The following is a 21,211-nucleotide window of genomic DNA, read 5'->3' as shown; positions in this document are numbered from 1 at the left end:
ACCAGAGGAAGGTTTTGTGATTTACCTGTTTGCACATGACCCCCGGGGCTCGACGGGGATGCCTGGAGGCCGGCCTCTAATTCAGGGGCGCCCCTGGCACCAGTAAGGCCTGGCAGTGGGAGTACTTGTTAGGGGTCCTGCAGAGAGTGGGGAGTAGTGTTGTTATGGACTGTAAACATTGAATTTGCTCATGCCTTGATAAAACATGATTTTTTTTTTTATATAGGAGAAAATCATTATTAACATGATCTCTTTGAACATGTTAGCAGGTCAAATCTTTTCTAACCGAATAGATTCTGGCAAACTTCAGGATTTTCAAAACTGTGGAAATGCTGAGCGTAATCCAGGAGGAGGGCGTCGTTACGTGCCCGTCCTCGCAATTCCTCTTAATAACCCTGTGCTTTAAAAGGGAAACTAAGAGGATGAAAACATGTCACCCCACATCCTCAGAGAAGAAATCCAGCCACTTCACCGAATGCAGAAACTGACTCCCCAAATCCTTATTTTTAGTTCACGGGAAGACGCGAGATGCCTCATTTTTGACTTGGGCGCAAGGCAAAGTGCGAACTTTGTCAAGGCGAGGTTATTTTAAGGGAAAAGGAAGCCAGGCTCCGGGTGGAAACAGTCACAGAGCTGCACGCAGCACATGGGCTCACAGTCACGATCCCCGTTGATCGGGACTGCCAGGCTGCCTCTTGGTTTCGGAGGTGGCTGAACGCTGGTTAATGTGGACTCTCTCTCTCGCTCGCTCCGACTACATTTTCTTGATAGCAGGGCTTCTATTTCTGACTCATCCTCCATAGAGAAGCCTGGTAATTTTCAGTGAAGTACTTGGATTAAGGGCTTTATTGAAAATTACTAGGCCTCAAGCAAACACAATAAGACAGACAATACAGAGCATGTTCAGGAAAGAACGCCCGTCTGCAGGGATAAAGCCCGACAGAAGGCTTTCAGGGGGACGCTGAAACGGGTGGTAAAAACAGAATGGAAAAGGAGCTAGGAGTGGTTATTAGCCTGGGAAGGAAGAACCGTAAAAGAATGAACAGGGAAACAGATGGAAATGACGTTTTATGGAGAGAAAGAAAAAGATGAAAAGTCCAAGAGCCTGGCTGAAAGACGTTCAAAAACTTTTGAAGACGACAGAAAAGCAAAAATAGAATGACTTCGTGTGGAAGAAATAGAGAAAGATAACCGTACAGAATTCAAAAGCTGAAGTGTCCAATATAAAGCAGCAGAAAATCCATTCAGCACTGCAGCTTTTGGAGCACAAAGACAGAGAAACTTTTAATACACTCTGACCCCAGTCCCTTGTCCTCCGCTGTCCCTGCGGCCTCGGGGACGCTTTCCACGGGCGGCCGCTCCTTTACTGCCTGCCGAGGTCTACCTTGGATTCTGTAAGTCCCTATGTCCCTTAGGAAGCCGGATACATTTACAACAGTGCAAATGAGCTCTAGAATGTGTAAAGTTTCCACATATTAAGGACATAATGAAGATTTCCTTACGGACACAGGGACACAGCCACATGGTGACAGCCTGTATTGGTGGAGCTTTAACTGAGTCATACTTTTGCCAGACTGAGGTCCTGTTTAGCACCCATTTTAGAATCTCGTGATCCCCAGCCTTCAAATTCAACTATGGCGTGAAGTCCCCCTGCCTGAATATATATTTTTAAACCAAAACTGCATTTTCTCCCCCTTAAAAGGAATTAAATATAAAACCAAACCAAATTCTTGTGACTTAAATGCTCCTGTGCTGCGGGAGCATGAGCAGCAAAGCACATGGAGTTTGGGGTGCAACCCGGGTCAGCTGTTAAATCCGAGCCTGTGGCCCAAACCAGGTGCCCTCCCAGTTGGTTGTCCTGCTCGCTCCCTGGATGAGCCCCGGCAATCGTCCTGACCGAGGACTGTCATTTCTAAAAGACGCACAGAGTCCAGGAAGGAAAAGCCGGTCCAGGTGTTGGAAGACTGTCTTTGTCTGATCTATAGCTTCTGCAGCGAACGCGGTACTGAAACAGGGTTAGCGCCAGGCTCGGGAAAGGAGCCGGTGGAAAACACCCCTCCCCTGAAACCCACTCACTGCAGAAATGATGCCACAGATCTGCCCCTTGAGACCTGTAAGGGGCTCACAGTCTGGGTCAGGAACCAAGACCCCACAGAGGAGACAAACGTGCCCAACGGAAGGTACTTTGTGGAACGTCTCAGTGACGGTGGCCTTTTGCTCAAGCGCTGGCCAGAAGGCTCTCCATTCCATAAAAGATGAATCAAAATATGGCAGGGGTGACAGTGGGGGAGGGGGAGGCGGTGCAAGGGTAGGGGCAGGGGTGCGTGGGGACTCCCTGCACTTTGCATTCGTTTTTGTTGTGAATCTGAAACTACTCTAAAAAATAAAGTTTACTAAAACAAATTTTTGCCTGAGTGTTCAGTCTGTAGCACCAGTCTCCCTCGGAGGCACACGAGCATCAGACACAGCCTGCCCGGCCCGGCCCCCAAGTAGCTTGAGCCAAAGCAGGGCCTGGTGACTGCCGTGGTCCCTGGACCAGCTGCCTTGTCACTACTGGAAGCTGTTTAGAAACACAGAGCCTCAGGCCCCACCCAAGACCTACTGAATCAGAATCTGCATTTTAACAAGACCCCCAGTTTTCTTAGGGAGGCCTGAGAAGCATGAAATACTCAAAGTAGGGAGATACAGGATACATACAAATAGTTCCAAGGCCAGGGCAGAGAGTGCCAGGGGAAGGGTGGGGAGGCACCTTCCTGGATGGCTGGGGTGGGGAGGCTCCAAGGTGAAGAGAACAATAGGGGCGGGGGTGCCCTTCCACACCCAGGGAAGACCGTGGGAAGTCCAAATGGTTGGGAATCCAGGAGCATGTTCTAAAAAATAAGGCAGGATATTGTGGGTAGAGAGAAGAGTGCTACAAGGGTGGGGGGCTCCTGCCAGCGAAAAGCCTGGATCTGCCTGTGGAGGGTGTGGTGGGGGCCCCAGAAGTTTGGGCACCTTTGAAGTGATTCAAGCAATGATACTACGGCCACTTTGTTAGAAAGTGGAGTGGTGACTGAGGGAGGGAGCAGAGTCGCAGGGATGGGTGTGGGGGGCCCCCGGAAGAGGCTGAGTGATCCAGCCAGGACCAGAAGCCCCGGAAGGTGGAGCTTATGAGGAAGGGACCACTCAATGGACTGGCTCGAGCAGCGGCCCTTCTACCCAAGGACCTGACTTGTTCAGCAGTGCCTCAGGGAGGATCCCGGCCAAGCCAGTGCAGACACGAGAGCTAGTTTGTCAGGGGCTCTCATTCCTGAAGGCACTTAGATATACAAACCACAGTGAGAAAACCTGATTCATCCTTAAGGGCTTGGGAAGCCGATAATGAGATTATGATGGATTTTGGTCAAAGCACAAAAGAAAACAACATACCTGAGGGGCATGAGTCTAAATTTTAATAATAAAGTAAGATAAAATAAAGTAAAATAAAGTAAGATAAAATAAAAACTGCATCTTGCTCCAACAAAGCTATATGTTGCTTTTCTTGATTTAGATTTATTCCTACCTTCTTTGTTCCTGTCTCTTTCCTAATCCTCTCGAACATTTGCCTTGTGTGTATTTCCTTCAGAGAATCCTGTGCCATAAAGGAGCCCCTACCTCACCTACCCCTCCAAATTCCCTAATGTAAATACCTACCATACTCTTTTTTAAAATGTGTTTATTTTTGAGAGAGAAAGCGTGAGTGGGGAAGTGGCAGAGAGGAAGAGGGAGGGAGAGAGAGAATCCCAAGCAGGCTGACAGTGTGGAGCCCAATGTGGGGCTTGAACCCATGAACCACGAGATCATGACCTGAGCCAAAGTTGGATGCTTAGCTGACTGAGCTAGCCAGGTGCCCTATAAACTAAACATCCTCTTGAGAGTTTTTTTTTCCAAATTTTAGAAATGACACTGGGTCACAAGAAAAAAAAAATCTAATTTTGAGGCTTGTTATCATGTTTCCCCTTGTCATTCCGACATAAATTCTATTATTTCCTGGCTTTGGTCCCCATGTTCTAATTCTTTTAGATATAGTTTAGTTTTTCAAATATGCACTCAGCGCAAGGAATATATGCCAACAGGCACATAAGCAATACTGGCTGCCTGTGACGGCCCCAAAGGATGTGAGAGTAAAGCTTCCATTCACACCAGCAGATGGATGGATGTGCCTATGGACAATGCGTTTGTTTGTTTTTTTAATGTTTTATTTATTTTCGAGACAGAGCGTGAGCAGGGGAGGGGCAGAAAGAGAGCGAGACACAGAATCGGAAGCAGGCTCCAGGTTCCGAGCTGCCAGCACAGAGCCCGACGCGGGGCTCGAACTCACAAACCGCGAGATCATGACCTGAGTCAGACGCTCAACCGACTGAGTCACCCAGGCGCCCCTGGACAATGGTCTTCATGCTCAGGGAGGACAAAGTCTTTGGCTCTGATCAGCACTGTCCAGTAGAAATATAATACAATGTAATTTTAAATTACTAGCAGCCACCTTTTTAAAAACTGGGATTACTTTTACTAATATTTAATATATCTGCAATATTATCATTTCAGCATGTAATCAATAACAAAAAATTAAGTGAGACAGGTGACATTCGTATCAGTTGCTCTGGCTGCCGTAACCAAGTACCACGGGCTGGGTACCCTAAACTCATTTATTCCCTCGGAGGCTGGCAGTCTACGATCTGGTCACTGGCTGGATGGTTTGTTTTGAGGCCTCTCTGCGTGGCTCGGAGATGGCCCTCTTCTCACTACGTCCTCATACGGTCCCTACTGTGGGGGTCCTAATCTCTTCTCCCAAGTGCACTAGTCCTCATGTTACCTCGTTTTACCTTAATCACCTCTTTACAGGACTTAGGTCCAAACACAGTCACGTCTGGAGGTACTAGACATTAGGACTTGAAATTCTGAATTTCTGGCAGAAACAATCCAGCCCACAACGACAGGCTTTACACTAAGTCTGACAAACCCAGCGTGTGCCTTATGCCGACAGCACGTCTCAGCTCGGACTGGCCGCATTTCAAATGCCAGCGACCACACGTCCCTCGTGACTCCAGGACTGGGTCACTCAGGTTATAGTCCCGTCTGCTGCCTGAGTGCTGGCTCCCCTCGTGCCCCTGCCCAGGAGCCCCCCTGCATTGCCTGAGACCCTTGTCAAGCTGCCACTGGCCCCGATACTTGCCACCCATCACCCAAGAGCCGCCGTGAGATATTTTCCCTCCAAGACGACTGGAATCTGGGAATGGAGATGGAAATGTGTACATTTAGGCCCCCCAAAATCAAGTTTGGCGAACTGTTGCAATGACCGCAGCCCCAATCTTAACTCCAGTATATTCAGAAAAGGCCCAGAGGATGTTTCTTCTCAAATACTGCAAATACCCACACCTGGCAGGGAGGCCGGGGTCTCCGTCTTATTTCCTAAAGGAAAGCGATCCTAAATCTGGCACAAAGTGCCCAACTCTGCCGTCTTCTGCTGTGACCTCCTACCTCCCTCCCTGGCAGCCTGGGCAGATTTCTGGGGTCCCAGCCACGGGAACAGGAGCCCATTTTCTCACGCTGCCCACACCATTCCCAACCCCCGCCCTAACCGAAGGGGGAAACTCAACTATGGAGAAACAGGGATCGGGTCCCAACACCAAGTTCTGTGAGATATCTCTGTCCTCCCGTGTCCCGTTGTGGGGCGCTGTACTACGTAGGGATCTGTGAATATTATCTTTTTGTGAACATACACAGGTAATTTCCACGTGTGTTCAGAGTCCTCCATTCGAACCCCGACTCACTCGTCTACTTAGAAGCCCTCGTAGACGTGGGTGCCGCACGTCGGTCTTCCCTTCCAGACACCTCTGTCCACGGAGGTCCGCTGCGGCCCTGGGATCTGCTTCAGCCAATGACACGGGCAGAAACACGGGGGTCATTTCTGGAAAGTGCGTGTAAGGGCCGGGCAGGTGACTCACTGTCCCTTCCTGGCTGCGTTCCTTTGTGGTGGGCCTCTGCCCACCTGCGTCCCGGGAGAGGACCAAGCTCGTGCGGCATGAGTGAAAAATAAACCCGGGTGCCGTACAGTTCCTGGGTCTTCAGGAGGCTGAAATTCCAGCATCTTCCAGCCCATCCTGCCTGACATGGGAGATGAATAATTACTTCCTCCTGTTACCTTTGTCCCAGGAAATGCAGTACTTGTTGATGTCAAAATGACGTTTCTAATTGCCCAGGCACTTCAGATTTCATCTCAGGAACTTTCTCCCTCACCTGTGCTCATCACGCTCACGTCAGCTACAGACGGATGGGAGGGGGACTTGGTTTTCTTTGAACACTCGTGTGGAAAAGTTACAAATACTCAGAAATGGCTTTTCCATCCTTTTTGCCGGGACAACTCTAACCGCTGCTGTGGAGACGGCCGTCCTAAACTGAGATGAGCAGGTAGACCCGTTCCGACTCCACGTTCACCAACCGGTCACTCTCCCGAAATCCTCTGTGTGTCTCCTCCAGGACACAGGGACAGGTGAGGACGGTCCTTCCGTCCCTTTCCCTTATTGCAGGTAAAACTCTGTCGCTTGAGCATTTTCAAAACGAGGATTTCTTACTCTTGGTGTTTCTGACATCTCGGGCTGGATAGCTCTCTGCCGTGGGACCGTCTGCACATCGCAGGACGTTCCAGAAGCATCCCTGGCCTCCATCCACTGGAGGCCAGAGGCATGCACTCCCTGGGCCATGCCAACCTAAAAATATCTCCTGGGGGTCCCGGGTGAGAACTGCTGTTCCAAACCGAACACATCTTCCCCCCCGCCGCCATAGGAGGCTGTCTGCCGGAAATGAAAAAGACCTTGTTCTTTGATTTATTATTTATCGGAGGCCACTGTCCTGCGACAGGTGAGCCTTTCTCACTATCAGGAATCGCTCTTAAATGCTGAGTGTTCATTCTTTGTACTGATTTCTCTGGGTCCCCAACGGATGCCCACCGGGCTACATGTCAGGCACTGTTCTGAGAATCAGGCGCGCTGTAGGAAGAAGTACGTGTGGCCACCACACTCTGGCACCGACAGCCTACGGAGAGACCTGCTGAGGAAACACACACGCAAGCTGCTCACTGCCAACCATAGCCAGTCCTGTAGAGGAGACGACACCGTGGGGGTCGGACGAGAGGGGGGGCATTCAAGCTGAGACAGGAAGAAACCAGACAAGGGCAGGAGGGGCAGAAGCCTGCTGGGCAGAGCCAGGAGGGGCCGGGGTGCGCGAGGTCCCCCGAATTTGGGCGATGTGGCCAAAATACAGGGTGTGAGGGAGGGAACGAGGGGTGACGTGGTAGGAGAAGTCTCAGGGGCCGAGGACATACTGCCACCGTGACCGCCCAGAATGGCCACGAGCAAAGGCACACGTTCCTTCGGCCCCAGTGGCCTCTGGCCCTCTCCGGTCCCCGGTCCTGCTCTGCCCACCCCACAGCCTAGAACACAATAAGCCAGGAAGTCATCGGGGGAAGGAATGGCTGAATCAGCCCTGTTTCTTTTAGCAGTTTGCTGAGAAATAGGGTCCCCCTGGCTAAACCAATAACATTGTAGTAATTGGCCTTAATTGTGAAAGTGTCTCATTGCTATGAAGAAATATATTCTGTGCTACTACAGGACCAGGTGTAATCCACAGAACATTTCCAAGTGGCCTCCGGGCAACCTCCATGCTATTCTGAATAGTTTGGCTTTTGCCCTGTGTCAAGGGCAGTGGGGAATGAACAAAACACACATTGTCTGTTCAAGAGGGTTTGATTTATCTTGACGGCCACAAAAAGAGGTGGCCGTCATCCTTCCCTGGTATAAAGTGCTGTTTGGGGTGGAATTGAGTCCCCTCACCCCCCCAAAAGAAGTGTTGAAGTCCTAATCCCTGGTTTCTCTGAATGTGACTTTATTTGGAAATAGGGTCTTTGGATGTGATCAGTTAAGATGACGTCATAGCGGATCAGGTGGGAAATCCAATGACTGGCGGGCTTGGAAGAGGGAGATCCGGACAAGGAGACACATACAGGTGGACCCTGGACTGATGTGGCTACCAGCCACGGGACGCCAAGAATGGCCAGCCACCCCGGGAAGTAAGAGAGAGGCACGGAACAGACCGTCCCATTAGTCACTGTCCCGCAGACAGCACGGCCCTGCCAACATGCTGATTTCAAGCTTCTAGGCTCCAGAACAGTGAGAGAATAAATTTCTGTCATTTAAAGCCACTCAGTGGGTGGTACTTCATCACAGGAGTCCTGCAAAACTCACAAGTGCCCCCATGGATTCTCTGGTCACCTTTCTCAGAGTGGGGGAAAAAAAAGCAGGTGAACGAGATGGGTTACAAATCCTGATGAAGCCACACAAGAAGCTCCGAAATCACCTTGGTGGCAGATTTTGAAAACGTCCAAAGCTCAAGTAACTCCTTTTTTTTTTTTTTTTTCCAATAGTTACATCTTATGTGACTCACACAAACTACACTGATAAGACCTATTACGGGCTGATTAAAATGATGGCAGGCTTCCTCCCCATAGAAGTCAACGGAATAAATAATCTTGTGGGAGCCAGCGAATCTAGAATCCGCCAAAATGGTGCAACACTGGTCTTATCACAGGATTCGTTTTTCAGGGACAGCAGAAAAATCCCAAGTGTCAAAGGAACGCATTAGTCCTAAGTGCTCAGAAACTCCTGCAAACGAGTGTCCCAGACCTGGTTGTCTCCAGCAGGGACCAGCAAAATTCTTGTACTTTTTTAGTTCCTTACTTTCAGAGCGTGTATAGAAGGAAGACCGTGGGGTTTCTTGGTAGGATTTCTACTCGGAAGGGCCAGCTGGTGAGCCATGCATAAAACCTTCCAACACACAACCTGTAACAAACTTCTGGTTGCACGAACATCACCTGCCATGAAATGCGTGCTGCAGGAAGATACACGTAACGAGAAAAACACGAGAAAAACTGCGCTTTTTCTTTTTTTTTTTACCTTGCCTTTGTCGAAGTAGTGGATGATCTCCTGATAGAGCTGTTCTTTCAGCTGTCCCTGTGTTGTCGCCTGGTACCCGTCCCGCTGGGTGAGGTGGGCCGCACACACGTCCTCTGACCACTGGGGCAAAAGCAGAGCATGAGAAGTGCCAGGCGAGGGCATGCCCAGTGCCACCCTGTGCCCTCCCTTGGTCAGAAGGCACAGTGAGCCCCGCACGCCCTGCACGCACGAGGCCACGGTTCCAGGGCCACTCGGGGCTGCTGTCATCAGGCTGTTGGGGCCTGGAAATGAGGGCACAACCTCTGTGCAGAGGCCCCACGAGGAATGAAAGACAAGAGGGAGGCAAAGCCAGGCCTAGAGTCACACAGAAGAGAAACCGGCAGGTTCTGGAACGCACAGAACTGTCAGCTTGCTGAGAGTGTGTTGAAATACCTGGGATGAATTATGAGCCACGTGACTGGGGCTGTCTCAAGTGAGGCATCCCGGGGTCCTGGACTCAGTCCTGAGACACTCAACATTTTCCTAAGCTTATTTATTTTGGGGATTGGGAGAGGGAATGAGCAGGGGAGGGGCAGAGAGAGGGGGACAGAGGATCCGAAGCAGGCTCTGTGCTGACAGAGAGAGCCCAATGTGGAGTTTGAACTCACAAACCGTGAGATCAGGACCTGAGCCGAAGTCGGAAGCTTAACCGACTGAGCCACCCAGGTGCCCCCTCCTTTAGCAAAGAAGACATAGGGATCTCACATACCAGTCGTAAATAAAAGGAACCTGGTGGCCTATCTTTGGACCTTTGGCTCTGGGCTCGCTGCCCATCACCCAGGCACAACTTGATCAGTGGATGTGGAAGTGACAGTGGGCCCACAGTATAAACAGGAGATGCACAGAGGTCTCAGCAAGCCGGGGAGATGCACCAAAGTGAAGGCAAGCTCATCTGATGTGTCAGCTCATGAACTCGGGCTCCGCAAAACAGTGGCGTTAAGTATAAGGGTTCAATAAAATTCACTATTGGGTAGGAGCTACTATGTGCAAGGCACGGGGTCAAAGACGAGTCAGAAGGTGCCCTGACCCGGAGACAGTGCTAGGACAGCTTAGAGCACAATGATCTGTAATAACGCCACAAAATGTGTTCCATGAGCATTAAAAGGGTAAGAGGGCTGAGTACACACTGTCGGTGGGGGTGGGGTCTGGGGATGCTCCTTGGAGAAAGTAATTCAAATGGGCTTATCAGTTGGACACAGGAGGTAGAGTTTGACCCTGTAGATAGGCCAGCAAAGATGCTGCAAAGAAAGCAATGGACCCCCAGGCCGCCTGGACCAACGTGGGGGTGGGTGTGCCCCACTGGACCCAATGCTGTTCAGGCCACATCTGGAGCAATGACACCAGCCAGGGTGACACATTTAGGGCCAGATTAATGAGAGTAATAGCTGTGATCGGGCAGAGGCCCAGCAGGACTGGCTTGCTAAAATGGGGAGCAGGGGGCTTGGGGAGCATGGTGAGGCTTCCCAAGAGGCACCTCCTGCTGAGCCCTGGGGGCTCCAACAGGGCCCAGAGCACGGGGCCAGAATGGCTCCCCTGTTCTAGAAATGTCAAGTAAGGGTGAGAAACATTTAATCAGGCTGCAAAGGTTTCACCTTGAAATTAGACTCGCCTCTACTGATCACAGTTGGCTGTTACAAAATCATTAAATTATGGAGTTCTCACTGCACAGCTAGATTTCTATTCTTCATGGGGGATAAACGTACAATTTTAGATGGTTCTGAAATGTAACAACAATAAAATAAATAAGAAAGTTGATTTCAAATAACTTCCTTGGAGTTTAAAATCACTTAAAAAATATTGAAGAGGGGAATAAAAGTCCCCCTACACCTTCCATTTAAACACTGATATGATTTAACTTGATTACGGGGACTCAAGGCTAATGCTTGCATTGGTCTTGGTTTAGGCAAAATAACCAAAGATTATATTTGAGAATTTTTAGCTAACGAACAAGAATGTATCTGTCACGTTGAAGGAAAATTTTCATAACGAAACAACTAACGCCTTCATTAAGCTGATTAACCAGCTCGAGTTCACACTGAGTGCTGTATCAAAATATATTTAGAAAAAATTACGAAATATAACGACGCAAAAGATAGGGAGAGAAATTATAGAGCATTTTGCCATTTAACTGGAAAATTCGGAGCCCCAGACGAAAAGATAACGCACTTGGGCCTATGGATTTGGGTTGTGAAACACACCCTCATGTGGTCTGTGCCGAGCCCATCTGCATTCAATAAATTCAATGCGTGAACAAATGATAGTTTACACACATATCTATTTTATGTTCACATGCACACGCGAGTGCTTATGTACTATAAGAGAGTGAGGGTGAGTGAGTAGCTTGTCAACCCCATTTTAATTTTCCTGGTGAAAATAAATATCTTCATAGCTGCAAAAATGCCTTATTACTGAAATTTGGGTTGCTAACAAATGAAGGCCATTAGAATTCGCAGTGGCATGGCTGGTGTCAGGTCTGCTAACTGAAATCTCTATCTTTGTACATTACATTCCTTGGGAGAGCTTTATGTGGGGTGAAGCCAGAGGGGGGGTCTACTGATGAGTGTTGATGAGGCACCCAGACTGATCCTCCTCCTGTTTTCCTTACAATGGACCCTTTTGTTTTCAGGCAAAGGTACATCTCTGCACTCCAACATCTCCACAGCAGCCGGTGTGTATTTGTAACACCAAGAGATACTAGAGATTTCAGGGTTGGGCCAAAGGCTGGAAGATTCTTGCTGGAGTTTCACTCTTAACACAGTGTCCTCCTTAATGCTTCTCAACACCCAAAAGACATTGCTTAATGCCTGTTTTAATGTGATCTTCTCTGGTTTTCTTTCTTCTAGTTTTTGGTGTTTGGGGGGGCTGGCCTGAGTTTGAAAACAGGATTCCTTGAATGAGTGGTCTTTATGTTGGGTCACTCAACTAAATTTGAATTCTCCTAACCGTTCTTGTTGATCCAGTTTGTAATTTTTCAAAATTTTTTATAAGGATGTAATGGAAAAGATGATCTAATGATTAGCTAAAGTATTAATACATAAAACTAGAGGTTGTATAGCATTTCCTTCACCTATCTACTTATCCATCCATCTGCCTACCGACCCACCCACCTACACATTTATCCATCCATCCATCCATCTATCCATCCACTCATCCATCCATCCATCCATCCACCCACTTACCCATCCATTCACCCTTTCATCCATCCATCTATCCATCCATACTTCCATTTATTCATCCATCCATCCATCCATCCATCCACCCATCCATCCATCCACTCATCCATCAATCCATCCATCCATCCACCGACTTACCCATCCATTCACCCTTCCATCATCTATCCACCCATACTTCCATTTATTCACCCATCCACCCATCCATCCATCCCTCCATCCATCCACTCATCCATCCATCCATCCATCCACCCATCCATCCATCCACTCATCCATCCATCCATCCACCCACTTACCCATCCATTCACCCTTCCATCCATTCATCTATCCACCCATACTTCCATTTATTCAACCATCCATCCATCCATCCATCCATCCCTCCATCCATCCACTCATCCATCCATCCATCCACCCATCCATCCATCCACTCATCCATCCACCCATCCACCCACATACCCATCCATTCACCCTTCCATCCATTCATCTATCCACCCATACTTCCATTTATTCAACCATCCATCCATCCATGCATCCATCATCCATCCACTCACCCACTTACCCATCCATTCACCCTTCCATCCATCCATCTATCCACCCATACTTCCATTTATTCATCCATCCATCCATCCATCCATCCATCCATCCATCCCTCCATCCATCCACTCATCCATCCATCCATCCACCCATCCATCCATCCACTCATCCATCCATCCATCCACCCACATACCCATCCATTCACCCTTCCATCCATCCATCTATCCACCCATACTTCCATTTATTCATCCATCCATCCATCCATCCATCCATCCATCCATCCATTTATTTACTGTGGGTCTACTCAGTATAATTAACTGAGCTAGAATTGGGCATCAGGGAAGAGCATGAATACATTCCTGCAAACAAACATTCAATGTCAAAAGATATCTGCAAAACAAAAGAATCCTCACAGCTGAACGTTGTCATGCCAGACCTGTGCTCAGGAGCAACACTCCGCGAGAATTAGGCAGGAGGTGTAACGTGAACTGATGGACTGATAGAAGATCTCGATGTGAATGCTTTGCTAAGATAATTAGGGATATGTCTCATCCTATCCTACCCTGAGCTGTCGAAATTCCTTCTTACTGATGTTATTCTCCACTACCTCTGAGTTCTGCTGGCATGGATAAGGAACCGTAGAGTCTCTAACTCGCTGCTAGCCGACAGCCCAGTGATGGCTGTTTATGATGCTCAGTGATAATCTGCTATGACATCTTGTTAAATCTGCATTCAGTAGGGCCAAGCCTACAATCAAAGTAGCTCCTAAATATGTCTTTGTTTATGTCACTACATTTAGTCAAAATCCATAAGATCTTAAATCATAGGTTTACTGAAATGTATCATGGACACACAAAATTTTAAATAATCTCAGAACATATAACAACAGAATCATAAAAGCGTGTAGTAATTTCTATTACCTTCAGAAGCTTTGCATGGAGAAGCAAGGTATAAGCTGCCTCCGTGTAGTTATCACACTCTTTATGCAGGTCACACAGCTTGTACAAATACCTGAGGTGACGAAATAGACAGATATTTCTCACATGGGAACACATCATTTGTGCCGAGGATTGCAAGAGCTGAATTCTACCTTCACCAGTGCACCATATCTACACCTTCTTTTTACAGTGCTCACAACTCACAATGCCTTGAACACTCTGGGTGCAGGAAGCACTAAGAAAAACCAACAAGAGAAATATACAATCATACATTTAAAAAAATTTTTTTTAACGTTTATTCATTTTTGAGAGACAGAGAGAGACAGAGGATGAGCAGGGAAGGGGCAGAGAGAGGGAGACACAGAATCGGAACCAGGCTCCAGGCTCCGAGCTGTCAGCACAGAGCCCGAAGCGGGGTGCGAACTCAGACTGCGAGATCCTGACCTGAGCCGAAGTCGGACGCTCAACCGACTGAGCCACCCAGGCGCCCCCTATACAATCATATTTTTAAAAGAATTTTGAGTCCTCCCTTTTCAGGATGAAAAGGAAGCTGGCACAGGAAGACAGAATTGTACTTAAAGGGTTTCTCATCCTTTTTAATCTGTTCCAGAGTTTTCTTCTTATATTTGAAATGAGATTACGATGTTTGATTGTGATTTCTTACATTTCTATTGAATCCAAACACACACACACACACACACACACACACACCCATAAAAATACAAATCCATAAAAATAAAGGGCTCTGATGATCACAGTGAATGTGATCAAAAGAATTTCTTTGCCATTAAGATATAAAGGTTGCTTTTTTAGTATAAAGTAAACTACATTTTGGATAAAAGAATCTAGTTGTTTTCCCAAAAGTTTATTAAGTTTCTACGGCATATTTTTATAAGGGAGAAAGGAAAAAATTTTTAGAAATCAAGTTAGACAATCATGCTTGATGTAATAAACACATCATTAAACATGAATGTCACGTGATGTATCCTTACTCTATTCTGCTAAGTTATAGTCTTGCTAAATATTTGACACTCGCCCCCTAAGGGTGACCAAGAGAGGGGGCTCAATCACAGCCCACCCCTCTAGAGAAAAAGGCAAGTGAAGGAGAAAAATCCAGCAGACAATATAAAACATCGGAACACAGTGTCAGTTAAAGTAAGAATGGACTGAAAAATTATACTATTGTCCATATGTGCTAAAATTAAAACTGGATTTCTCACTTGATCATATGGTTGTCTCTTTTCTAAAAGGCCATATGGGTCAGTCAAAAGATACAAAAACCCTGTGCAATAATAATTTATGGCTTTTCTCTAAGGTGGCTAAATATGACCGTCAAAGCTCCGTGTTGGTGTAGATAAACTGGGCCAGGAGTCAGAACACATCAAACTCTACCTTGAGGGTTCACGATTCCTCCAAGATAAACCCCCACAGTTGGAAAACATTTGTTAGCATGGACGTAACAAACAGCACTTCTAATAAACATACAGAGGTGCAAGCAAGCATGATGCCTACCTACCTTATATACATTTCTTCTCTTTCAATTTCTTTGTAGAAATTCTGAAAAATCAAACCACAACACTGTTTTGAGAAACCTGTTCTATATAAGATGTCACCTGCGGATTAAATCATCATGGTTCTTCACTTTGTGTCAAACACAGCCAAATGGACCCAGCCCCTTGGTTTAGAACCATAAATTCACATAAAATGCGAAATTCACTTTTTGAGGGGGCAATTTTAATGATTCCGTTTCTTGCACTGTGAGGACAAAAACCTACTTCTGTCATTGAAGAATCACCAGTCGTTCGTTAAAAAATGGTATTACCCAAAGATACGACAGCTTAGCCATTCTTAAATGTTGTAAAGTCATTAGAAGATAAAAAAAAAAAAAAACCAGCAAAGATCCCAAATTTGGGAAGAAACCTGAACGTGATTTAAGACATGCTGGGCCCAGCTTTGGCAAGAGCCCCTAGAAGGCAACATGGTATTCGAGATGTGTGGTGATTAATGTGGTAGTCACCAGCCACATGCATTCAAATATAAATTAAATTTAATTAAAATTAAATAAAGCTAAACATTTGCTCCCTCTGTTACACCTGCCATGCTCTAAGGGCTCAGTAGCCCTATAGGGGTTAGTGTTACTGTATCTAACTGTGCAGATATAGAACATTCCCATTCTCACAGAAATTTCTATTGGACAGTGCTGTTCCAGACAGAGGGACCTTCCAAACCATAGGAATTAAGTAAACAAACAAACAAACAAACAAATAACTGGTTGCCATTTGAACAGCACCTTCTGTATACGCTCCAATGAAGAAAGATTAATGAGCAGGTTATAAGCAAGGGGTATTTCTGCATATTGTAAAATATCTTCTGGGCGAGCATGAAAATTTCTATCAAAATGGTATTTCTTAATGTAAACGTCGCTATAAAGACTTTAAAAACTTTACCATACACAAGGCACCAAAAAGGTACAGAACAGTCACCTAACCAAGCCGAATGGCAGGCAACACCACGGCCACTTTCGGCGTGAAATTTAGCACCTGAATCTGATGTGCTGACTCTGGGATCAGGGCCTGAGATACCAGTGAATATCACTGCTATAAAGGAGTCCAATTATCCCATAGATGGCGTAAGTTGTTGAATTTCATTAGCAACAAAAGACACTGCCACTGGAACGGATTTCTTTGAAAATAAGTGATAAATAAATACAAGAAAGAGGGGCACCTTTAGGAAAATGCTCCAAGATTTTCATATTTTGCTGCATCTGAGATGTTAATGTCCTCTGGTTTATACGCTATGGCTCAGTAATGAGGATATTTTCAGCTGACAACTCAGGGAGACATAACAAAGAGAATCCGCATCAAAGGTAGAGGATGAGCCCTTCCAACTCTAACTCACCAGTATTTACAAGCTACGACTGCACACCATCCTATTCTGCGCTCAGATTTTTAATCCTTTCCCAAGCGTTTGATCATTCGCCTTTACAATTTCACAACGGGGATATCATGCGACCTTTATTCCTCTCTCACGGATATGGAAATGTCTTCCGTTTCCTGCCTGTGCTTAGTTCTGTTCCCTTCCTAGGACTTCAAAACCTCTCTAGGACTGAAGAACGCTCATCTCAAAACCGTTTCTATATAAAACTGTGGGTTTCTTACGTAAAAGTTCACGTTGCTCTGGCGCCCCACTTCTGGGCTCTGTCGACAGCACCCCCTCCCATTGTCCCCTCTCTCAAGTCCCTTCCGCACTGGTGCTCAGGCTCAAGCTCTACCAATCTCTGAGCAAGCCTTTCTGGACCAGACCCTCTAACACAAATGCATCACTATGCACCACTGATCTTCCAGAACTTACACATTTGCATCATATACCGGTGCTGTACTCCCTCCTGAGTACTAAGATTTTTAGAATTCTCGTGAGAACCACTTTCATTAGCATTGTAAAGGGGCCATGAAGAATGTCACTTATGTCTATAAAGTAACAGTGAGTCCACCACTCTAAGAGAGGGCTAAGTTGATGACAGCATAGAAGAACTTGGTCACACACAACAAAATTACCAACCAGTAATGAAAGACTGCAGGATTATGAGGTGACAAGGAAATTCTACTGAATTACAAATGTGCTTTCTGTCCAGGGGGAACTATGATCCAATGTCATGCACATGTGCTTACAGGGAGGTGTTCGTCTAGGGGTACTTAGGTCATTGGACAGAGTGACTGCTCATCTCTCATTAAAAAAAATTTTTTTTTAACTGCAAGGAAGAGTAAGACATTAATGAACCCATATAACTAGAATGTTCCACTCACTCCATTTAAAAAAAAAAAAGCACTGGGGTGCCTAGGTGGCTCAGTCGGTTAAGCGGCTGACTTCAGTTCAGGTCATGATCTCACGGGTCACAAGTTGAAGCTCTGCATTGGGCTCTGTGCTGATAGCTCAGAGCCTGGAACCTGCTTCAGATTCTGTGTGTGTCTCTCTCTCTCTCTCTGGCCCTCCCCTGCTTGCACTCTTTCTCTCTCTCAAAAAAATAAACATTAAGAAAAACAAAACAAATTACAAAATAGCACTGGTTCTAAAGGAAATTTGCCAATGGGCTTAAAGGGCATCAATAAACCCTATGTTCTTTATTCTTTTTTTAAATTTTTTTATTGTAGGATTTCAAGAGGGTTTCTGCTTAGTGATAAACGGAGTACATTTTATATATTACTAATGGATGTTTATACATCTATATTTTCTAGAGATCAATATACATTTATTTCATAAGAAAAGTACCAGGAGAAAAGGTGAAAATGGTCCAGAGACTTAAAATATATTTATGTTTTGGGGCACCTGGGTGGCTCAGCTCAGGTCATGATCTCACGCTTCATGGGTTGGAGCCCTGCATCAGGCTCTGTGCTGATAGCTCGGAGCCTAGAGCCTGCTTCGGATTCTGTGTCCTTCTCTCAATCTGCCCCACCCCTGCTTGTACTCTGTCTCTCTCTCTCAAAAATAAATAAACAAAACAAGATCAGAAAGTTTAAAAAATTAATAAATAAAAAATAAAATATATTTATGTTTTTACCTCTGTGACTAAATGTGAGCTGAGTAGTGAATATTAAAAAACCTGTCTAGAAAAACCAGGTTTTCTTGTTTCTCTTTAATCCATAGATCCATTTTATTTTTAATTTAAAAAGATGTTTAATGTTCATTTATTTTTGAGAGAGAGAGAGAGAGAGAGAGAGAGAGACAGAGACAGAGAGAAACAGAGAGAGGGAGACGCAGAATCAGAAGCAGTCTCCAGGCTCCGAGCTGTCAGCACAGAGCCTGACGTGCGGCTCGAACCCACGAACTGCGAGATCATGACCTGAGCCGAAGTCGGACGCTTAACGGACTGAGCCCCCCAGGTGCCCCTATTTTATTTTTTAAATGAAAGACTTGTGATAGGTTGAGAACCATCCTGTGATCCCAGGCATTGGTTAAGAATGGAACACCTGACTCTTCATAGAATGATTCAGGATGTTCCAAGTTCAAAGAAGTTAATGATGTCAGATAATCTCAGGAATCCTGGATGTGATTCTTGATTAAAGCCTAGCTAGTGCTGACTGCACTAACAACAGGTACGTGCTGAGTGAGGCTCCGTATGAAAGAGGAACAGAGGTTAATCAGAAACTGTGACTGCAAGTGGCATTTCAAGAGCTTATTTTCTGACCCTGGGTCCTGATGATAAAAGGCCACATTCAGAGCACATCCCCACTAGGTTTCGCGTCCTGGTGAACATGAGAGATCTTGCTTCAAAAAAAAAATAGTATTCTCAAACATCGAAGTTGGAAAGCTAATAAATCTATTAATAATTCTTCTCTCTGGACACAAATCAGCTTCTTAGATGCCCTTAGAAATCAGGAGGAAGAGTATGTCCATAGTAGGGAATGATTTCAAAGAGGTTTCTACTTCTCTCCTGCAGAAAAATATTGATTTCTAGCTTCATGTTAACCATATTAGCATCACAGAAGTAAATTACTCTGAACAAAGGCAAAAATGCAGGAAGACAATGAAGCAAGGGCCAGGGCATTCCTGTGCAAAAGACTGGGGCCTTTACCTGAGGCAGAGCTCACTGCTATGCTACACACAATTAGCCTACAAGTGAATGTAAAAGTCAGCACAGCAGTAGGCCAGATCTCAGGGACGGAAGCCAGAAGTCAGTAATTCTTCCAGTTGCCCAAGACCCTTACGAAACATATGCAAACATATTTCAATCTTTTAAGCTGATTCTTTCCTCGGCTGTGGCCAGTCTATTAATGAGACCAAAGACCTTCTTTATTCTGTCACAGTGTTTTGGATTTGTAGCATTTCGTTTTGATTCTTTCTTAGAGTTTCCATCTTTCTGCTTATTATACTCATCTGTTTCTGCATAAAGTCTCCTTTTTCCATTAGAGCTCTTAACAATTTAATCATGGTTATTTTATTTTTTTTCTTTTTAATTTTTTAACGTTTATTTATTTTTGAGACAGAGAGAGACAGAGCATGAACGGGGGAGGGGCAGAGAGAGAGAGGGAGACACAGAATCCGAAACAGGCTCCAGGCTCTGAGCTGTCAGCACAGAGCCCGACGCAGGGCTCGAACTCATGGACCGCGAGATCATGACCTGAGCCGAAGTCGGCCGCTTAACCGACTGAGCCACCCAGGCGCCCCAATCATGGTTATTTTAAATTCCCGGTCTGAAAATTCTGAAAACATCTGCCAAAGCCAAGCCTGGCTCTGATGTTTGCTCTCTCTCTCTTAAAACTGTGTTTTTGCCTTTAGTATGCCTTGTAATTTTACGTTGAAAGTGGACATGACGTGCCACGTAGGAGGAATCCAATCCAGTACTGGCTCTGGTGGTGGTTTTTGCTCCTGGGCTTCTGCTTCACTGTATCCTCTTGTCTCTCCAATTTGGGGGCCAGCAGTTTTCTCTGTAGAAGGTGTTTATCATTCATCAAAACAGGTGGCCTATCCACGGATGGATGGCAGGGGCCGGGATGGCTCGGGAGCTTTCAGCTGCCAGTTTCTTGCACGAAGCACGAATGCGGTATGGACACTACACTGGATGGAAGGTGAAAAACATTTCCTTTTGCTTTTAAATCCGAGCATCTCTGGTGGTTTCCTAAAGAGTGAACGATCGGTCATATTCCTCTTGGCACAAAAAGCCACTTCCAGGAGCTTGAAGGGCCTACGAGCCCATTCAAAATGGCGGGCATGGAAGTGAAGGCAGAGCAGGTACATGTCATCGAGCGACCAGATGATGATACTCCAGATCCAGGGGAGTAAAGTAAGGAGCACAAAGCAGGAGTAGTGCCTCCTGCCTCGGGTCAGGCAGGGGAAGTTGAGGATGACCCTCTCAGGGCCAAGAGTCTGCTCTTCTGGCTACTTACCAGAGGAGGATGACACAGAGAGAGACAGACATCTTCGAAGCTGGGTGTGGGAGTCACGTGGCTCCTGACAGCCACGGGGTTCGCCAAACACTCCCTGCAGACGAGCTGGTCATGAAGCTTCCTGAAAGCGCGATGCCCTGCCTGAAGCTCACTGCTCCACTACTGTCTCCGGCAGGCGGTGTCCACAGGACCTGGCCATGTCACGGTGACAGCAGGGGTCAAAGAGGTCCGTGGACGGCAGCGGCCAAGTCTACCCAAGCCATCTGCTATCCACGAGACCACGAGCTAGCTCCTCGTGGCTGCCGTAATAACTCACAGTAAACCTGGTGGCTTAAAACGACAGATATATATTCTCTTGCACTTTTGGAGGCCAGAGTCTGAACTCAAGGCTTCAGCAGGGCCGCACGCCCTCTAAACGCTCCAGGTGTAAATTCTACCCTGCCTCTTCCAGCTTCTGGGGGTGGTAAGGGGGGTCCAAGTGCCCCTGGGCTTGTGGCCACATAACTCCGGTCTCTGTCTCCATCTCCACATGGACTTCCGTGTGTCTCCTTTTCTGTCTCTCTCTCTTTTTAAAATGTTTATTTATATTTTGAGACAGACACGCAGAACGTGAGTGGGGGAGGGGCAGAGAGAGAGAGAGAGAGAGAGAGAGAGACAAAATCTGAAGCAGGTTCCAAGCTCCG

At 46.4% G+C, this 21,211-nt stretch overlaps 1 protein-coding gene across 2 annotated transcripts in view; it reads right to left on the bottom strand.

The window, feature by feature from the left end:
• DOCK1 (dedicator of cytokinesis 1) overlaps nucleotides 1-21,211 on the bottom strand; it is a 524,611-nt gene that overhangs the window by 47,551 nt on the left and 455,849 nt on the right. For both annotated transcript variants that reach the window (XM_042961087.1, XM_042961088.1), the window contains exons 36-38: nucleotides 15,164-15,204; nucleotides 13,630-13,720; nucleotides 8,967-9,086 (exon numbers count right to left, since the gene is read on the bottom strand). In XM_042961087.1, the coding sequence (XP_042817021.1) occupies nucleotides 8,967-9,086; nucleotides 13,630-13,720; nucleotides 15,164-15,204 (252 nt within the window). The remainder of the gene's footprint in view (nucleotides 1-8,966; nucleotides 9,087-13,629; nucleotides 13,721-15,163; nucleotides 15,205-21,211) is intronic.

The sequence above is a fragment of the Panthera tigris genome, chromosome D2 (assembly GCF_018350195.1).
Source record: "Panthera tigris isolate Pti1 chromosome D2, P.tigris_Pti1_mat1.1, whole genome shotgun sequence".
Lineage (NCBI taxonomy): Eukaryota > Metazoa > Chordata > Mammalia > Carnivora > Felidae > Panthera > Panthera tigris.
Note: the sequence above shows the minus strand (reverse complement) of the source record. Positions and strands in the feature narration are given on the sequence as shown.